The 18,421-nt window shown below is 44.1% G+C and overlaps 2 protein-coding genes across 5 annotated transcripts in view; both read left to right on the plus strand.

The window, feature by feature from the left end:
• Shc4 (SHC adaptor protein 4) overlaps positions 1-12,367 on the plus strand; it is a 96,123-nt gene extending 83,756 nt beyond the window's left edge. Inside the window, exons 11-12 of the mRNA XM_021156083.3 lie at positions 5,188-5,441; positions 10,153-12,367. Coding sequence (XP_021011742.1) covers positions 5,188-5,441; positions 10,153-10,308 — 410 coding nt within the window. The 3' untranslated portion in view covers positions 10,309-12,367. The remainder of the gene's footprint in view (positions 1-5,187; positions 5,442-10,152) is intronic.
• Positions 12,368-14,825: 2,458 nt separating this feature from the next.
• Cep152 (centrosomal protein 152) overlaps positions 14,826-18,421 on the plus strand; it is a 60,203-nt gene continuing 56,607 nt past the window's right edge. For all 4 annotated transcript variants that reach the window (XM_029474501.2, XM_085834500.1, XM_085834501.1 and 1 more), the window contains exon 1: positions 14,826-15,021. The gene's annotated coding sequence lies outside the window, so the exon portion shown is untranslated. The remainder of the gene's footprint in view (positions 15,022-18,421) is intronic.

An 18,421-nucleotide genomic window follows, 5' to 3' on the forward strand; every position in this document is an offset into this window, starting at 1 on the left:
TTGTGAGCTGCTGTGTGGGTGTAGGGAACTGACCTCGGGTCCTCTGGAAGATCGGCCAGTGCTCTTAGCTACTGAGCCATCTCTCCAGCACACGCCCCCAAATGCATTTTTAAAATGTTAGTTTAAGAAAATCTTAAGAGCAGTGGTCATTCATATCTATATCTATATATCTATATATAAAACATCCCTTAAATAGACCTTCAGCCTCTCTTTTGTTCTCCAGTTTCCCTCTTCCTTAAAGATCCTTTTAGCGTCTTTTCTCCAGACTTTGCTTCCTTTATCCAGATAACCCTACTGATCCACTCAGGAAAAAACCAAATAAATAGACAAACACACACAAGCCCAGAGTTGTGATCAGCAGGGATCCTTGGTCCATCCCACCACACTACAAATGGGAGGTGTTCTGAGAGCCTTATTGTTTTTACTGATGGTAGCAGAGAGGGTTCTCTAGCTCTGCTTCCATAACCAGGAAAGCTCCCGGATCCTGGAGCGTGAGACGGACTGGCTTAGTTATCTCTAAGTACCTGTTCAAACACTGGTGGCGCAGGACTGACACTGGGCAGAATTGTTACACGTGACACCTGTCTTCCCTGTCTGGCCCCAGGTGTCTGCATGCGTCCTCGCCTGTACTCAGCCTGTGAGAGGAAAGGGAAGAGTAAGAGTAGCACATGAACATGCCACTCCCCCAAAGTGGCAGAGGATCATTTCTTTTCACTAGAAGCCATCATTCGTTTATTCACTTACAACTACAGAACCCAGACATGTGGCCACCTCCCTACAAGGGATGCTGAAAGTTACTGTATCTGGGTGCCTAGAGGAAGCTTAGGGGTCCTGTAGTGTGGTGGTGGCAGTCGGGCATTGCCTGTGGACAATTGTCAGGGCCCAGGTCTCTGCTGTCTTCCTTCTAACTCTCTAAGTGGGACCCTATACAACATGGCATGCAGCATCCAATGGCTGCCATTATCACCTGCCAAAGTGCCTTCCTTCTCAGCACTCAAACTAGCTGATGGCATAGAACAACAGAGATGCAGCCGTGCTGAGACTCACATCCCCAAAGGGGCAGCAGTCACTGGCATGCTGATGCGCAGGGACTGAAGACTGTCTGAGCCACAGATGACACTGCTCGCTTCAAACCCAGCTTTGTCAACTGACTCTTGTCCATTGCTGTCTGTGGGCTTCGCTGTGCCCTGGGCTTTGCTGTGCCTCCTGCCACCCCCTTCTGCGTGTTTGCCTAGGCCAGACGCTGAGGGTGTGCCTCTCTGGCGTCTTCCCTCTTTTCAGCCTGTTTCACATTGATATGCATATGAGAGTTTAAAATTTGTTTCAGGAGCCAAAATATAACAAGGAGGCATGCGAAGTCCTTGGCAGTGTGATTTCCCCAATAGCTTGGTGGAGAATAGGTCTTTACTGTTATTTTATTGTTTCATGGGTCCCTGGTAATGTGTCCTCTGGGGCTGTTTTTTATTATTCAAGTATGCCTTTGTTAGTTTTATTGATTTTATTGATTTTGCTCAAGCATTTGGGCTTTTATTTTTTTCCTATGTGATTAATCTCTATTTTTTTTTATCTCTACCACATTTCTTACATACATCTTTTTGATTAGTTTTTGTTTTGTCTGGCTTCTGCTGCATTTTCTTTTATAGGCTATATAGTTTTATTACCTCTTGGCCCTTTATACTTTGTATGAGATAGTGAATCTGGCTTAATTTTGTGTGGATCCGCCTTCCAAACCCTGCTGACTGAGTGCTATCTTCCTCCCCTAACACCACTCTGATACACTAAGCTCACGCACGTGCTCCGATTCCTGGGCTCCTCCTTACAGTTTCTCTATTGGCCAATCTTTTGTTGTACACTACTGTACTTATTACCAAATACTAAACTGACATAGCTTTGTAACTTTCTTAACAGGCACATAATCTTCCATTATATTAAAAATATATTTTCTCTTGGTCTCCTCTTCCTCCTCTCCCTTCTCCCCCCTCCTCCCCCTCCTCTTCCCCCTCCTCCTCCCCCTCCTCCTCCATGGTCTCACTATGTAGACCAGGCTGGCCTTAAACTCAGAGATCCATCTGCCTCTGCCTGAGTGCTGGGACTGAAGGCTTGTGCGGCAGCCATGCCTGACTTTAGGGCACTACTTTAACCTCTCATCTACACTTAACATTTTGTTGTTGTTAGAATGTCCTAACGACTCTTCAGGTACTTTATGGAGGTGCACTTGTACTTTCAGTAATACAAGTAAACTGCCATTGTTCAACCTTCTGTCAGTTCTCAGTGTTTACAGGTTTCACAATAGAGACGTAGCTTGCTCAGCAGGAATCAGTTGTCTCTCACATATTGGTGACATATGGCAGCAGTCTACCTCCTGGTGATGTTCATGCTTTAAGCATTCATTCAAACCAAAGCGTAGTGGTATCTATGGTCCCAACAGGTGGATCACAGGAATTTAAGACCTAACTGGGCTACATAGAGAATTTGGGGGTAGCCTGGTCTACATAGTCAAGTTGTCTCACAGAGTGAAGAGCAACCAGCCAACCTCATGTCCTTTCGTGGTGCCTTTAGTGGCCCTAATCTTTCACATTTTGGGCTGTTTTATAGTGGTTTCACTGTTTAAAGTAGCCCTTGAGCATTGGTACTAAAGCGCTGTACAGTGTTTTTAAGTGAAAGGAAACTGAAGTTTCCTCTCGAGAAAAGGCAGATTTATAAAGACATTGATCAAGTATGAATTATAGTGCTCTTGGCTGTGATTTCAGTGTTAGTAAAATATGCTACACCCTGTATCTTTAGTCCAAAACACACAATGTAACACTGTTTGTTAGCTGGAGACATGGTTGTAGCCTGAGGCTTGTTGGAAAGGAGACTCCATGTTTCCTGTAGAAGTGAAGGTTTGTTTTCAACTAATACAGCATCTCCAGCAACTTTTAAAAGCACAATGCCTATAAATAGCCAGAACTGAGCCTCCTCTCAGTGCCTGCAAAAGGACATGAGCCAGGTGCTGAGGGGAAGAGGTTTTGAGCTTGACAATCTTGTCAAAGTTTGCAGCTTCCTGTATCCTTAGTTACAGGAATGCCCTGACATTTGCATGCATGTTATTCTATAGAGCATTTCCAAAACTCAAAAGTAATGTAGTTGCTCATAGAATACAGATAGCAATGAATGGGTTAATTGAGACATTAAATCCTTCCGAACCCTAATGCTGTGCCAGCACTGGAGATGTTCATAGTTTCTCCTGCGATTACTATGCAAATGCTGGTGAATCACTGAGCATCTGCTATTCATCTCCATGCCCATCTCTACCTCATTAAGAAATGAGCAATCCCCTTGCCCCTGCACATCCATCTTCTGTCTCAGATATGGGCCTATCGTTAGCACACAAGCTCCGTTGTTAGTTATCACCGAGGAGCAGGGGACACAGTAATATGCCTCAGCATTGAGCACCCACAGTGGGTGATGCGACCAGAGTTGACTTTTTGTTTTTGTTTCCCAAATTAACATACATAACCTTCGAAGTTAGAATGAGTTAGAAAGCCTATCACATTTTTTCCTTCTAACAGAATTCATTGCTAAGGAAACAGTAGAAATCGTTCAGCACACTGTGTCTTGTCTGAATCTGGGAAGCTGTGTTAGAAACACTGTCTGCATCTGGCCCGTGAGCTGTTGACTCTTCAAGATGATATAATGTCTGTTTTTCTTCTGTTTTGTCCTGTCCAAAAGCTGTCCATAATTTTAGGACAAACCAGAAGTGCACACCACACTAAACTTCCTGCATCCTCACCATGCATGGCCTACATGCATTGCCTCACGCTCCTGCAGAGCTTGTCCTTGACACAAACGCACACGGGACTGCTCATTAGAAGTCTTCTACTGTGTCCAAGAACAGGCAGCATCAAGGCCAACTGCAAGTATTAGTCAACATCTGGACACGTTTCTTCAGGCTTTTTCTGGCAACAATAGGAAGAGAGATGATGATTTGTGGAGTAACATTCTTTCCAGTCATTAGCTTTAGATTTTTTTTTTTACAGGCTATGTTGGTGGTGTTAGCTATAACTGCCATATGACATTCTTATGTCAAATAGGCATTCTTAAGTAGGGCAGGGCTCCAACATACTGCCATGGGAACTGGGCTATCCATAGAGTACTGAAGCTGCCTACACCGATGACCTCACAGCATGGTGGAATACAAGCTGCACAGTTTGAGTCCAGCGCATCTCTCCTGGTGAGACCTTCCATGAGGGCTGCAAGTTCTCTGCTGTGTTAATGAATGAAGAGTGCTTTCTGTGCAAAAGGTCCTGCACTTCAAAACACAATGCTGCTTTCTATGGTGGTTTTTTCTTTTCTTTCTCTTTTTTCCTTTTTAAAAATTACATTAAATATATGATTTTAAACAAAACCCATCCATAAACTTGATATAGTGAACTATTTTTGGTAAATTTAAAAAAGATTTATTTATTGTAACTTTGTGAGTGTTTTGCCTGCATGTAGGTACACTGTGGGGCAATGGGCTATGCACAGACAGCCTGGTCTCCAGTCAAGCTGAGGTCTTGAACCCTGGTGGTACCTGATGGGTGGTAATTTCTACCTACATGGGACAGTAGGCATTCGACTATGTCTCCCGGACCCTTGGCTCCTGTCAAAGTTACTGTCCCCACAGCCCCCACAGGAGAGGCATGTGGCTCTTAGACACGTAGACAATGTCCCACGTAGACTCCTCCCCACTTAGCAACAGCAAGATATAACAGCAAGATACAAGCCCACTATATGAGGGGCTGTTTGGCCCCTCCTCGCTTTCTAAGCTCTCTCTTTCTTTAAGCTTTTACCTCTCTCTCTCTCTAAGCCCTCACCTTTCTTCTTTTCTTTCTTTCTTTCTTTCTTTCTTTCTTTCTTTCTTTCTTTCTTTCTTTCTTTCTGTTTTGGTTTTTCGAGACAGGGTTTCTCTGTGTAGCCCTGGCTGTCCTGGAACTCACTCTGTAGACCAGGCTGGCCTCGAACTCAGAAATCCACCTGCCTCTGCCTCCTGAGTGCTGGGATTAAAGGTGTGCGCCACCACGCCCGGCTTGTTGTTGTTGTTGTTTGTTTGTCCCCCCACCTCCAGAGTTGTTTAAACGGCACCTTGGACACAGAAGGAAGAACGGACAGACTGACGAGGTGAGGTGATAACTCTGTGATGTCTCTTTTGTGTTTTGACTCCAGAGGCACCAGAAACTGTGCAGCCGGGAGCCACGGCCAAGCCTGGGAGCACACTCGCTTTGCCACACATTAGGCAGCAGCTGTGGGACGAGGAGTGCTTCCATGGCAAGCTGAGCAGAGGGGCAGCGGAGAAACTTTTGGTGAAGGATGGGGACTTTTTGGTTCGAGAGAGTGTGACATCTCCCGGCCAGTTTGTACTGAGTGGACTGCAAGGTGGCCAGGCCAAGCATCTTCTCTTGGTGGATCCGGAAGGCAAGGTATGACTGAGTTCTCATCGTGCTCCACACTTGGCATCCACAGGCAGTGTATGGGAGAGGTCAAGGCGACGTGTTAACGTCTTCTGGAACCATACAGCCAGTGCTGGTGGTGTGGTTAGCATTGGGAGCTGCCCTGGAGGGCCATGTGGAGGGCAGCTCCCTTGTATCCTTCTCAGCTCAGTTCAGCAGGACAAACCTGTAGCCATAGTGGACCCTGCAGGTCAATAAGACCACAGCCAGATTACAGCAAGGCAGAGTTAAACGTGTAGAGGAGAGGACATGGTTTGTGGTGGGTGATACGAAGAATTGCAGCTTTCCTAAGGGTTAAGAAAACTGACAAACTTTTAGTTAAAATACAAATAAAATAGGAAATGTACTACAATGGATATCATGTAATTATATAAAATTTTTTGGAGACAAGGTCTCTCTGTATTGTCCTGGCTGTTGTCCTGGGCTCTGTCAACCAGGTTGGCCTTGAACTCACAGAAATACGACTGTCTCTGCCTCTCAAATGCTGAGATTGAAGACATGTGCCACCACCACCCGGTATAAAAGATTTCCATATGCAACTGTATGGCAACAAATTGAATAAACTAGAAGAAATGGACAGGTGTGTAAAAACATATCACACCCCAGGACTGAATCCCAGGGAAATGGAGAATCTAAACATAATAAAATGAAGAGAATTCTTTTTTTTTTAAGATTTATTTATTTATTATATATAAGTACACTGTAGCTGTCTTCCGACACACCAGAAGAGGGCGCCAGATCTCATTTCAGGTGGTTGTGAGCCACCATGTGGTTGCTGGGATTTGAACTCTGGACCTTCGGAAGAGCAGTCAGGTGCTCTTACCCACTGAGTCATCTCACCAGCCCACAAAGAGAATTCTTAAGCTCATGCTGGGAGGAAGACTTGAACTTGTTTGAGGAGAGTGTTGTCCCAACACCACGGCCCTATTTAGGGAGGATCTCACCTCAAATGATCTAATCAAGTAACTCCTTCACAAGCTCGCCCGGCCGCTTGACTCCTAGATGGTTCCAGATGGAATCAAATTGACAATCAAGATTGACCATAACAAGTGGGAAGAAGAATAAAAACTGTATGATCATCTCCATGAACATAGAACAGTCATTCTTCGACAGAATCCCACACCTTTTCATGATGGAAACACTTAAAAAAAAAAGAGTAAGAAAACAGGAAGAAATTAATAGTAATAAATGGATTTTTAATGCAAAATAGGTTGAGTCTCTTACATACATACAAAAGCTATTCAAAAGGAAATAAAGAAAACAGTCACAGATATAATGGTGCAATAGGAAAAAGGAGCTCAGGACTAAACTCAACTAAGAAGAAGAGATGCTTCCGCAGCGAAAACTATAAAACATCAGTGAAAGGAACTAAGGAGACAAAATACAAGGAGAGACATCTCCTTCGTGTGTTCAAAGACTGAGCATTACTCAAATGTTCACACCACTAAAGCAAGTCACATACACAATTGCAATTTTTAAAAGAGAATTGTATTTGTATATTCTAATTAATAAGACACTTAAATAATTCTAAATTATTTTGTATTATTTTATTAATAATATAATAATATTCTATTATTTTGTTAATTGTATTGTTTAATTATTTTAATAATTAAAATAATTTAAAATTATTTTTAATTGCATTTTTAATCCTAATGGCAGTTTATAGACACAGAAAATCTTAATATTTGGTCAACTGATACAAAGAAGTCTGAATAAACAAACACTGTTCTGGAAGAACAGTATAGCTGAAGACCCAGTGATGTTACAGAGCTACGGTAATCAAAATAGTAGTGTTGACAGAGTTAGACATTCAGACCAACGGGACAGTGTAAAGAACCCAGGAATGAAGTCACATGGCCTGTAAAGTGATCATCAGGAAGATCACTCATTCTTCCTAAAGTAAACCCTGGGGAAAGGACGCCGACCAAACGCAGATGGGAAACGAATACACCCCTGCAGGAGGAGGGAACGAATACACCCCTGCAGGAGGAGGGAACGAATACACCCCTGCAGGAGGAGGAAACTGGGTCCTTGCATTAGTAAGGAAATTAACTCAAATGGGTCAAAGACACAGGAGAACGCACAGGGCGGTGCTTCCATAGCAATGGTCTTATAAACTGTTAGGTAAGACTGTCAGAATACAAGCTTTAAAAAGCAAACACAGAGGAGTGGCTCTGTGTTAAACTAAATGCCTTTGCACTATAAAGTTTATATCAGCCCAGAGAAGGAGGTCAACATTTGCAAGTTATGAGTTTATAGAGTTAACATTCAAAACACAGAAGGAAATCCTGCAATTCACAAAAACAGAGCAAAACAAGACATTCCCTCCAGGGTGAGACATTTCTCCAGAGAAGAGAAGAGAAGAGAAGAGAAGAGAAGAGAAGAGAAGAGAAGAGAAGAGAAGAGAAGAGAAGAGAAGAGAAGAGAAGAGAAGAGAAGGCATGAGATAGAGTAGCAGCTCCGTGAGAGGGTGCCCAGCATTTCTAAACAACAAGAAATGTGAGTCAAAGCCTCTAGGAGCCGAGTCTCTTAAGCTGGTGATTATCTAAAACCAGAAAACAGTTTGCAAAGTAGCAGTCTCACTTCTGGGCAATAGTTTAAAAAAGAACGGGAGCCACCATCTTCAGGAGAGTTCTACTCGTGCTCATAGCAATGATATTTCTATGGTCAAGAACTGGAAAAAATTTCCGAGTTCATGGATGAGAGGAGAAAGAAGATACGTTGCATACATATCAAGGAGTACTGTCCAGCCATGTGACAACAGCATGCTACACGCTGTTGTGTTCTCGAGGATGTTGAGGGGCATTTTGTTAAGCAAAACCCAGCCAGTCTCTGGACAAACCACTTGATCTCACTTAGATGAGGCATCTTAAAAACTTAGACTCCCCAAAACATAAAGTGGAATGATGGCTGCTTAGGTCTGGGGGCATGGGGAGTCATGGTTTTGAAAGTAGCAGAGTTTCAACTGGAGAAAGTTTGAGTTGACAGTATTGGACTACACACTTCAAGTCTCATGCAATGGCCTTTTAAAAAAGTCACAGGACTCTTAAAAGCTTTCGTGGATGGGGTTGCAAAGGCAAATGTTTGCAGGGCCTGACCAGTATATAAAGAAGCGGAAGTGTGTAAGTAATGGAGTGAACAGAGGGTGTGGCTGACTCTGCTGAACTTCAAAACAGTCAGCACTCAGCTCTACCCAACTGCTGCCATGCAGACGAGGGGCCCAGGAGTGCCAGGCTTATTTTTGCCAAGCCACCAAATGGAGTTGTCTGTGTATGCTCTTCAGTTTCAACTTAGAATACTTTAAAGCTGCTGATGTAATGGCATCTGGCGCATTTGTCCAAAGTGGCAGGCTTTGGTCTTCACACTAGAAGGGTTATCCAGACAGCTTTCTGCAGGATTGACTGGAGGGCATAGTGGAGGGTATGGGGCAGGCAGAGACAACAACTGTGTGCCCCAGGAACTGCCAAATCCTGGACCAGAGTGTTGGCTGGAGGGACATGGAGGGAGAAGATAGACAAATTGGGATTAAGAGCACAGCAGGATTGGTCTGCTACACTGGAGCAGGAAGAGAGAGAAACTTTATTAAGGTTTGAAGGCCTTAGGGAACACACTAAAGCCACTGTCTCCTTTTCCTTGTCTTGTGTGCTTACAAAACTAAGGACACTCTCATAGCTCTAGCATAATAATCAAAATCAGGAAATTCAATTATAGATCTTATCATCTGATTTATAGCCCATATTCAAATTCTACCAGTTATTCCAATATGGTCAAACCAATATGCAGACAGAGCTCTGACTCCCATGCAGGAAGGTGGCAGAATTATTAAGTAGGTGTGTTGCTAGTTATAGGCCTTCACTCTCCTGGCAGGTTGCACTGACTACATAGGAGGCCATGGACAGTGAAGCATGCGGGACAGATGCATGGTAATGCTAGAAGGAGATTCTGTAAATCCATTTCCTCCACCAGGCAGGCAGTGAGGACCATGGTGAAACAGGTATTTATGAACCGGCTATTGTTAAAGAAGCTTGCAGGAAGATGACTCCCAGTCCTCTTAAGAGGGTCTTGGAGGAGACAGGATTTGTGTTGAGGTTCTAAGGAGAGGCATGATTTCTCTGAGGGTCTGCTTTGAGCAGAGATGGGGCTAACATAAAAGCACTCCACTCTACAGAAGATAGTTGTAATCCTGGGACTGTGCCTGAACACACATCAGCTAGATATTTATAGAAGCATTGAAGTGACAGAATCCATCAAGTGCAGCACTGTAGAGAGGCTGGCTGCAGATCTGGATTGAATGACAAGTGCTTGCCATTGTCTGAACTTGTAAGACTGCTACTGCAAAGGGGAATGGGCAAAGATAAACTGGTGTATTAAGGAAGACAGAACTGAAAAGCACCCGTCCTTCACTCAGCAGAATAACTTCTTTAGGAACACTCCCCCGCAATTGCTTACATCTTTCAGAACTGGTTTTTTTGTTTGTTTGTTTGTTTGTTTGTTTTTCAAGACAGAGTTTCTCTGTATAGCCCTGGCTGTCCTGGAACTCACTCTGTAGACCAGGCTGGCCTCGAACTCAGAAATCCACCTGCCTCTGCCTCCCAAATGCTGGGATTAAAGGCATGCGCCAGCACTGCCCAGCTCAGAACTGCTATTATTACAACTAAATATATGTATGTTCCTTTTCCAGGTGAGGACCAAGGACCATGTGTTTGATAATGTTGGCCACCTTATCAAATACCATATGGATAATAATTTGCCAATCATCTCTTCTGGAAGTGAAGTACGCCTTAAACAACCAATAAGAAAATATGATAACACAGGACTTTTGCCCCCCAAGAAATGACTCCTGGAACTATGTCAGTGCTATGAGAAGCATATTCCTTTGGTGCCAGGAACAGTGACCGCTCACCCCTTTTCTTCACACAAAGTAGAACACAGACTGTGAAACATGTCTTTCTTAGACCGCCACGGACCAGGTCTTTTATAAAACATAGAAGTAACAAACTATCTTCTGAGTATGAAAATCAGAGAATAAGAATTTTGGTCCATTTGAAAATGCGATACTCATCTGCACGGAGGTCACTTTTTAAAGGTCACATTGCATTGATGAAAAGCTAAAAGCACAACTACAATTTCATATGCTAAAGACAACTTGAACTGCTCAGGCAGTGGTATGTGCCTTTACCTTGATAATCCGGGGACATTTTCCTATGGGGGAGATTAGTTCCAAGTGTCTTCACGTTCTATAGCTACAGAACCAGTTGCCAAAAAAGTTCTTCCTTGCTAAAAACAGCAAGAAGAAGCATTTTGACTAGTAGTGTTGACTTTATTACATTTTGTTTAGTAGCACTTTTGGCTGCCATGTTAACAATGACACTGACATCAAATTCAGACTGTGTCTGTGCTTGTGGAATGAAAGCAAACACCACTGATGGTTTCCCAGTTCTGTCTCGTTTCCTGATTGAGAGGTTGGGGCTCAAATTCACTGGCCAGCGTTCCTCAGTCTTTGCTATCTGAACTGTTCGTAGGCAGCATGGGACACATGCAGGAAGCCAAATCTCTTGGTTAGTTCTGGAGTATATGGTTATAAAAGACAGCAAACAAAGCCATCGTTCTTTATGCTCAGCCCATACTGGTGCCATTGAAAATGCATAAGGCAATTTAAAGTATACGAAAATCTCCTTGTGACTGGCTGCCACTGTGCCCTGGTGTCACCTCGGTGTGTGTCCTGTCACCATCTGTACGTGTGATCAGACAAAATGCAGAAGGGCTGGGAAAGGTCGTCTACACACCGGACAATGGTTCAATCAGTGGTGAGATTAAGAATTCTCAGAGAAGCCCAAGGCTCAGACTATTCACCACTGTGAGTCTTGGCAGGTTGCTAAACCTGTCTGGATTCCAGTTTTCTTGCCCATAAGATGAGGGAGCTTGAGGTGCACTCAGAGGGCCGTTGCTATCCTAACATGGTAGTTTTATTCTTTGTTAAAAGTTAACACTGATAAGCAGACTGTGCAGTTGAGGGCAAATATTTAAGATTTTTTCCCTTTATTCTGTGTCTATACTCTACAGATAAAGGGTTTAGCCAAATAACACTCTCATTAGTCTGACCCCAAGTGTTTCAGCATAAAGCAGGTAATGTTGGTTTAGTGGATCTGGTTGTTTTTAGTAATAGCAGAAATGCTTCAGTCAGTCCTTACTTGCCTGTGCATATAAAGATACAGTCATTACAGGAGAGGGAGAGAGAGAGAGAGAGAGAGAGAGAGAGAGAGAGAGAGAGAGAGAGAGAGAGAGAGAGAGAGAGAGAGATCCTAAGCTTTCTGGATAGTTATCTCAACACCACTTCATTTTGGCTAAGTAGAGACAACTTAACCTTTGTGATTATGATGCATTTGGTAAGTTTTAAGTATAGTATGGGATCATTCCTATGGGTAGGAATCATCAGAAATCAAGTACATTGAAGCCTGGCATTTTTACATAACAACTCACCATTTTATTTCTGTCGCCACTGGCTTCTTAGGTAGGTTTGTTTCCTTTCCACAGCTAGAAAGTCGTGTATATTTCATTGCTTTTCCTCCATCTATCTTAGGTCTTAATCATTTTTCTTCATAAGAGGGATCAGCATAGTGATAGGGACTCATAGGTAACCTGCAGCAGAGACAGGGCGGGCCTATTGCCTCCTTCCAGCTGGGGAACGCAGACTGGGTGGCCAGTGGAGTTCCAGATGCAGGGGGCACTGTGGTGTGAGCCGCACGCATGGGCAGTCAACGCTGGACTGGTGCTGTTGTAGCCTGGAAGGCAGATGCTGCACTTTCAGATGCCATAGACACTGTTCACCAACCCTAAAAGATGTAAGAAATGTCTGCATGCGGTCTTAATCTCATAGTCTTAACCTCTATTTTAAAATGGTGGTTCATTTGCCTATAAATATCTGTAAATGAGTTTTCTTTAAAAAAATAAATGATTATTGCTTTACGACAGCTGACAATGTGTGGTGTTTGGGACTTGGACATTTTATCAGGTGTGTGATGGATCAGTGTCTCTGCAGGAAACAGATGGCTCATTCAAACTGGGTAATTTGAGGCGAGACTAATAAAGGAGATTTAAGGTACAGGCAATGTATAGAGAAGCCACAGGCAGAGCGCAGTGGTCTAGGGCCCAGGACAAGGAAGAGGGTGGGAACAGTTACTGATCATGGAGAAGGACTGTCTGACTACATGGAGGAGCTGTGGACAATACAGAGGTAACAACTGATGTTGGTGTTGCAAAAGAGATTAGCTAAGTCATTAATAACCTGATTTTTTCTATTCCCATCTCTGATCTCCTGGGATTCTTCACTGATTGAGATAACAGAAAGGCAGAGTTGTGGGTGGTGGTGGAGGGGAGCTTGTCTTGAAGTCAGCTTCCTAGGGCACAGTGGAGTGATACCAGAGAAAGCAGGGTCTCCTGCTGCGGTTCTTGCTGTTCTTAGTAAAACAATCTAAGAATAGACTCAAACCAAGCTTGAGGACAATCAGACTTAGAGTTCAAAGCAAAGGCTCAGGGTAGGCAAGCTGTAAATCTTGGGGCTGCCCAGAAGAGGAGAAAGATCCATGCTCTTTGAGTTTGGCTGGTTCACAGGTCAACCACATGGTGGATCAGCAGCAGGATGGGGGAGGGGGAGCTTTAGAGAAAGAGTGAAAAAGCTCAAAGTCCCAGAGAAAACTGACTTGGGCCAGCATCCAAAAGCAACAGCTGGGAAGCAAGAGGAAAAGTTAACACCTGCTGGGCTCAGGACTCACAAAGGCAGGTGGGCCCTGCAGAACTTCGTGGCGGATCCAGACTGAGTACACTAGGGACAGACATCCTGGAAGGAAAAGTACACTATCTCAACAAAGAGCAAGTTATCCCCCTATGTCCCCTACCATTCTCATGCAGTATTGCATCGTAGACCTCAGCATGGGGCACTGGACATATCTTTCTCATTAGCTGATACCATGGATCACCTTCCACCAATGCCATTTCCCCAAAGGCCTTTCACTAGTCTTTTCTTGGCCAACATCTTCATTTGCCCATTCCTTCATTTATTCACTAACGAGTTAACACAGTTGTTTTGAGTGCCTAGCATGGGCCATGAAACATGAAGACAAATGCTCAAGTGAATACCCCCAAGACGTTCATATTGTTCTACCAGTGAAGCAGACACTCGGTAACGGATCGTAATAGAAGAGAAATCCATCTTCTCTTGGGATCGGTATGCACCCTGTGTACAGTGGTAGGGAGATCCAGTTCCATTGAGTGACGTCATGTGTCCCGAGGGCTGAGTGGGTGAAAGGTGGGGCAATTGATGCGAAAAGCAGCCCAGGAGATGGGGTGGGAGGTGGGGAAACAGGAGCCATCCCGGAACTATTGGTAGTGCAGCCTTGTGACTTGGTTCTGTTTCTCTCACTCAAGCTCTCATTCTGTACCAGACCCCTAGCTGAGGGTCAATGTCAGCCGTACAAGGATAGGATGCAGGTGGCAGACTTAGCAAACAGCCAGATTTGGAAGAGCCTTGGACAAGTATCTTACTCCACACGGTACACATGGGAAAGATTTAAAAAGATGTGGGCATCCAAGCCACCAAGTTCTTGGCATGCACTAGAGCCCTTCTTACCAAAGAAGCCAGAGACAGCAATTGTTACAGAACTCAGGTCTCGAACATGCCAAGTCCAGCCACCCTCAACAAGCCAATCAAGAGACACACATTAAAATTGAACAGCCAAAGTGATATTTATCCATTGTGTTTGCGATCTCCAAGTTCGATGATATAATGGGATTTTAACGACAGGCTAACATCTAAGAACATCCGCGGAAATTCGAGTTTTAGAGAGGAGGCACCTGGGAGCCTCTTCAGTTTTATCCGTAAAGAAACACAAATCTTAACCAGCCAAGTCTGAAGATGATGCCAAATTTAACAACGACCAGGGCTGGCAGTGGCACTTCAGAGAGCAAAAAGGGCCATTGGAAGAAACTTAGACGTGTAAGGGGACAAAAAAAAAAAAAAAAAAAAAAAAAAAGGAATAGCCTAGCTAACCTCTGGGAGGGCAAACAGTCCGCCGTATCTAGGCAACCGTAGTCCTCTAGGAGGCTTTTGTGATTGGCTCACTACTTCCCCAATGGAGGCTCCGGGAAGCTTCCCGCCGCCACTGGCGCCCTCTTCGAACAGCCGCGCTCTTGCAACTGCGGGCGACTTCTCAACCGACCTTGTGGGAGGCGGGTTTTCCGCCCCATAGCTCCGCCCAGCCGGCAGGCCCATCGAGCAGCGGCGGCGATTGGAGGAGGCGGCTGCTCGTCGAGTGGCGGGGTTCGCGGGCTAGGGTGTACCGGGAAGGTGCTCGCGGCTGGAAGTCAGGGCAGCGGGTTGCGAGAGGTGACTGCAGTCTCCCGGCCAGGCCGGCGGCTGCGGGATCGGGACCCGCGTTCGAGTCTCCTACACCGGGGCTGTGCTTGCTGGCTTCCTGCTCCGTCTTCAGCCTGGGCGTCCCACCGGCAGACCAGTGCGCGCCCGTGGTTCTTGGACCCTGGGCCCAGTTCTTTGGTAAGGGCGTTGCGTGAGTACACCCAGTCGAGGGGGCTTCCTGTATTTTGGGGTTACTGTCTTCTGCTCACCTTGGTTTTCCATGCTGCTATCGGTACTACCGAGCTCAAGAAATTGTCATTGCCCCTTCCCTCCGTATGCTTTGTAGTCGGAACAGGACCTGGAAAGTGTCTAAAATAGACTGTTGCGTTCTGGCTGTTTTCATCTTTTAAGAGAAGTTAGTGTGTAAGCTAGTGCGTGCAGTTTTCTAACTCCCAGGGCAATTACATTTAGACCATCTTGTAGTCATGCATTTTTTAGTGTGATTTAAGCTGAATCTCACTTCGTAGCTTCACAATTCTTGATTGTTTGCATGTAAATAAAGGCTGAAGTTTGAAGCCACAAGGAAAGGATATAAGCCATGTGCTCTGAAAGTGGCCAGAATGCACTTTGGATGGATCAGGCATCTAGAGGAGGGCGGAGTCCTTATCCGGGCGTTGTAAGGTTTCCCACACCTACGATGTTTTTACCGTTTCATTACTAAAGAAACGGAAGCAGTTACGATTGCTTCCAGACAGCTGCCAGAGCTGAGGATCTTCAGTTCTTAATTGCTTACAGCCATATTACATCCTTTGGGATGCGAACAAACAAACAAACAAATCATTTGGAATGTAAACAAATAAAAAGAGATCTGTCTAAAGACCCTATCTACTGCGGTGGGAGTAGATAATAGTTTCAGCAGTTAAGAGATTGTCACTGCTCTTGCAAGAGGATGTGAGTTCATTTCTTGCACCCAAATTGTACAGATCACAACTACGTGTGACTCTAGCTCCAGGGGAATCCTAAGGCCTGGGACCCAGTGGATATATTCACTCATAATTGATGATGATGTTGATAAATATTTTTGGAAAGGAAAATATACACTAAAGTTTGCTCACAAAACAAGTAAATATTTTTCCCTGTATGTGAGGGGGTGGAAGGGGATGACCAAACACTACCAGGGACAATGCTGACAAGTATTGTCAGACAAGCATCGACAAGCTGGGTCAGAGGTGTAAGAGAGGACAGCTGTGCTTCTTATATTCTTGTAGTGGGGTTAGGAAAAGTTTCCCGGCTCGAGTGAGACTGTTAACCAGGGAGCTGTGTTTTCGGAAGCACACTGCCCATGTGGATCCCTTGGTTTATGTTTTAAGTGGTCAGCTCTCTGGTCAAGCATAGGAGTAGGCCACTGTTCCTACTAATGGCATGATTTTGCCATATTCACCAAGATACAGTTTTACGATGGCAAATGCACATTGCTATCGATTGTTTTCATGATGATCTGTCAGCACACACACATCTCACCAGCAATTTATTAAGCCACAAAAAACAGAGTTGTGGCCATTTTCAATGTAGTAGTTGAAGGTAGCACGGTGCTACTTAGAGTACACTTCCTGAATTCTTCATGGACTTAACCTCTGTGTGTGTGTGTGTGTGTGTGTGCATGCATGGATATTTGTATTGCTCCACCCTGTTAGAGACTGGTATCTGTGGCTGTTCAGTGTTTAGGCCATGCTAGCTGGCGTTGCCCATGACGTTCCAGACAGCCTCTCACCTGTGCCTCCCCGTCCCGTAGAAGTGTTCTTTACAGATGCCTGGCCTTAATGTGGGTTCTGAAGATTTGAACTCAGGTCTGCACACTTGCATGGCCACTTGCACTCAGCGATCTCCTGAGCCTGATGAACTCAGACTCTAATAATATTCACTGAACATTTATATTTCTTTCTAAAATGGATTTTTATGCTATTTCCTCATCTTAAGTTGTCATTTTCTTAGAAAAAAATGTTTACTGATACTTTTCATTAAGTGATTTTTAAGTAGTTTTACAATTTTGTAATTTCATCTCTTGACTTTGTAAATGTGTTCTGTCATATATACTATTTGATTGATGGAAGTGACCAGAATGGATTTAGGATGGAGCAGGCATCTAGAGGAGGGCGGATTCCTTATCTGGGAGTTGTAAGGTTTCCCACACTTACGCTGTTTTTTACTGTTTCAAAAGGCTGATGTCTTTTGCTTGAAACAGTTTAAAATTTTTATTTTTACTTTGTATGCCTAAGTCTTTTACCTGCAAGTTTATCTGTGTACCACTTGGGTGCCAGGTGCCTGTGGAGGACAGAAATGGGCCTCTGGCCTCCTGAAACTGAAGTTATAGACATTGTGAGCTGCCATGATACTGGGAATTGAATCTGCTGAAGAGACAAGCACTCTTGACCTCTGAGCCAACTTTCCAGTCCTGGGAAGGATCTTTGTGTCTTCTGGAAGATGGGTGCCTTTGGCTTGGCTTTGTCCCACATCTTTAGGGTCATAGGTTAAAATGTATCCCGGTTTCCATCATCTGAGACTCTGTAAGTCTGATGTTAGTCTGGAGCTATGAACTAAACCCCAAGATAAAAGAGAAATGTTTTCTCCTCACCTTACAGCGGTCTTAGATTGTTGTATTCTCATCTTTCTCTGATGATCTGTATATGAGAATTCCAGTAGGCTTTGAGGAGAGACAAAGCTTACATTCTCCAGTGAGTGTGCATGTGTTTCATGCCATTTCTGGTTAAGAGCACACATCTTCTATTCACATTTTAACAGCTATAAAACACTCAGTATTTTAATAGTGGTGTTGTTTCATAATTGGTTTCTTTTTCTTAGTGTACAAATGGGACTACAACCATGCAGTCACAGGTGTCTTAGATCTGTTAAAGTGTGTGTGCGTGTGTGTGTGTGTGTGTGTGTGTGTGTGTATGTATGTATGTACACAGGGCTCATGGTTACAAAGTTTATGATGCAGTTCACAACTGTCAACAACAGGGAATTATATGCTTTATGGTAAAATGCATTTGTGTTGCTGGGGTCCTTATACTTCTTATGTGACACAGTTTAATGACATTTTACAGCCTGGAAATTGTGGTGAATGAGTTGTGGCTCAGACCACACACAAAAGTACATTTCCCAGATGTGAGGAGCCTGGATTGAAGAACAATGTTAGCCAGGCCACTGGTAGCACATATTTTTTTTTTTTTTTTTAGATATTTTCTTCATTTACATTTCAAATGCTATCCCGAAAGTTCCCTATCCCCTCCCCCACCAGCCTGGTAGCACATACTTACTACTATGTTGAAGACGACCACATTGTTGTCACCGTTGTCCTCCTCCTCTTCCTCCTCTTCCTCTTCCTCTCAGGATTGGGGAGTTCCCTTTTGGGATGCATGAACTTTGTATTTGTGGAATTCTGAGCATGGAGCAGACTCTGTAGGACCCTCACTGTGCCCTGTGCATAAACTTGAGGCTTCCTTCGCTTGAGCTATTCTTAAGTTTTTTATGTCTTTCAAGTTTGTTAGTGTTTCAAGTTTTTGTTTGTAGATATCTTACTGTTGAAAATATCCTTTAG

This window comes from Mus caroli, unplaced genomic scaffold, assembly GCF_978045245.1.
Source record: "Mus caroli unplaced genomic scaffold, Mus_caroli_1 scaffold_2, whole genome shotgun sequence".
Taxonomy (NCBI): Eukaryota; Metazoa; Chordata; class Mammalia; order Rodentia; family Muridae; genus Mus; species Mus caroli.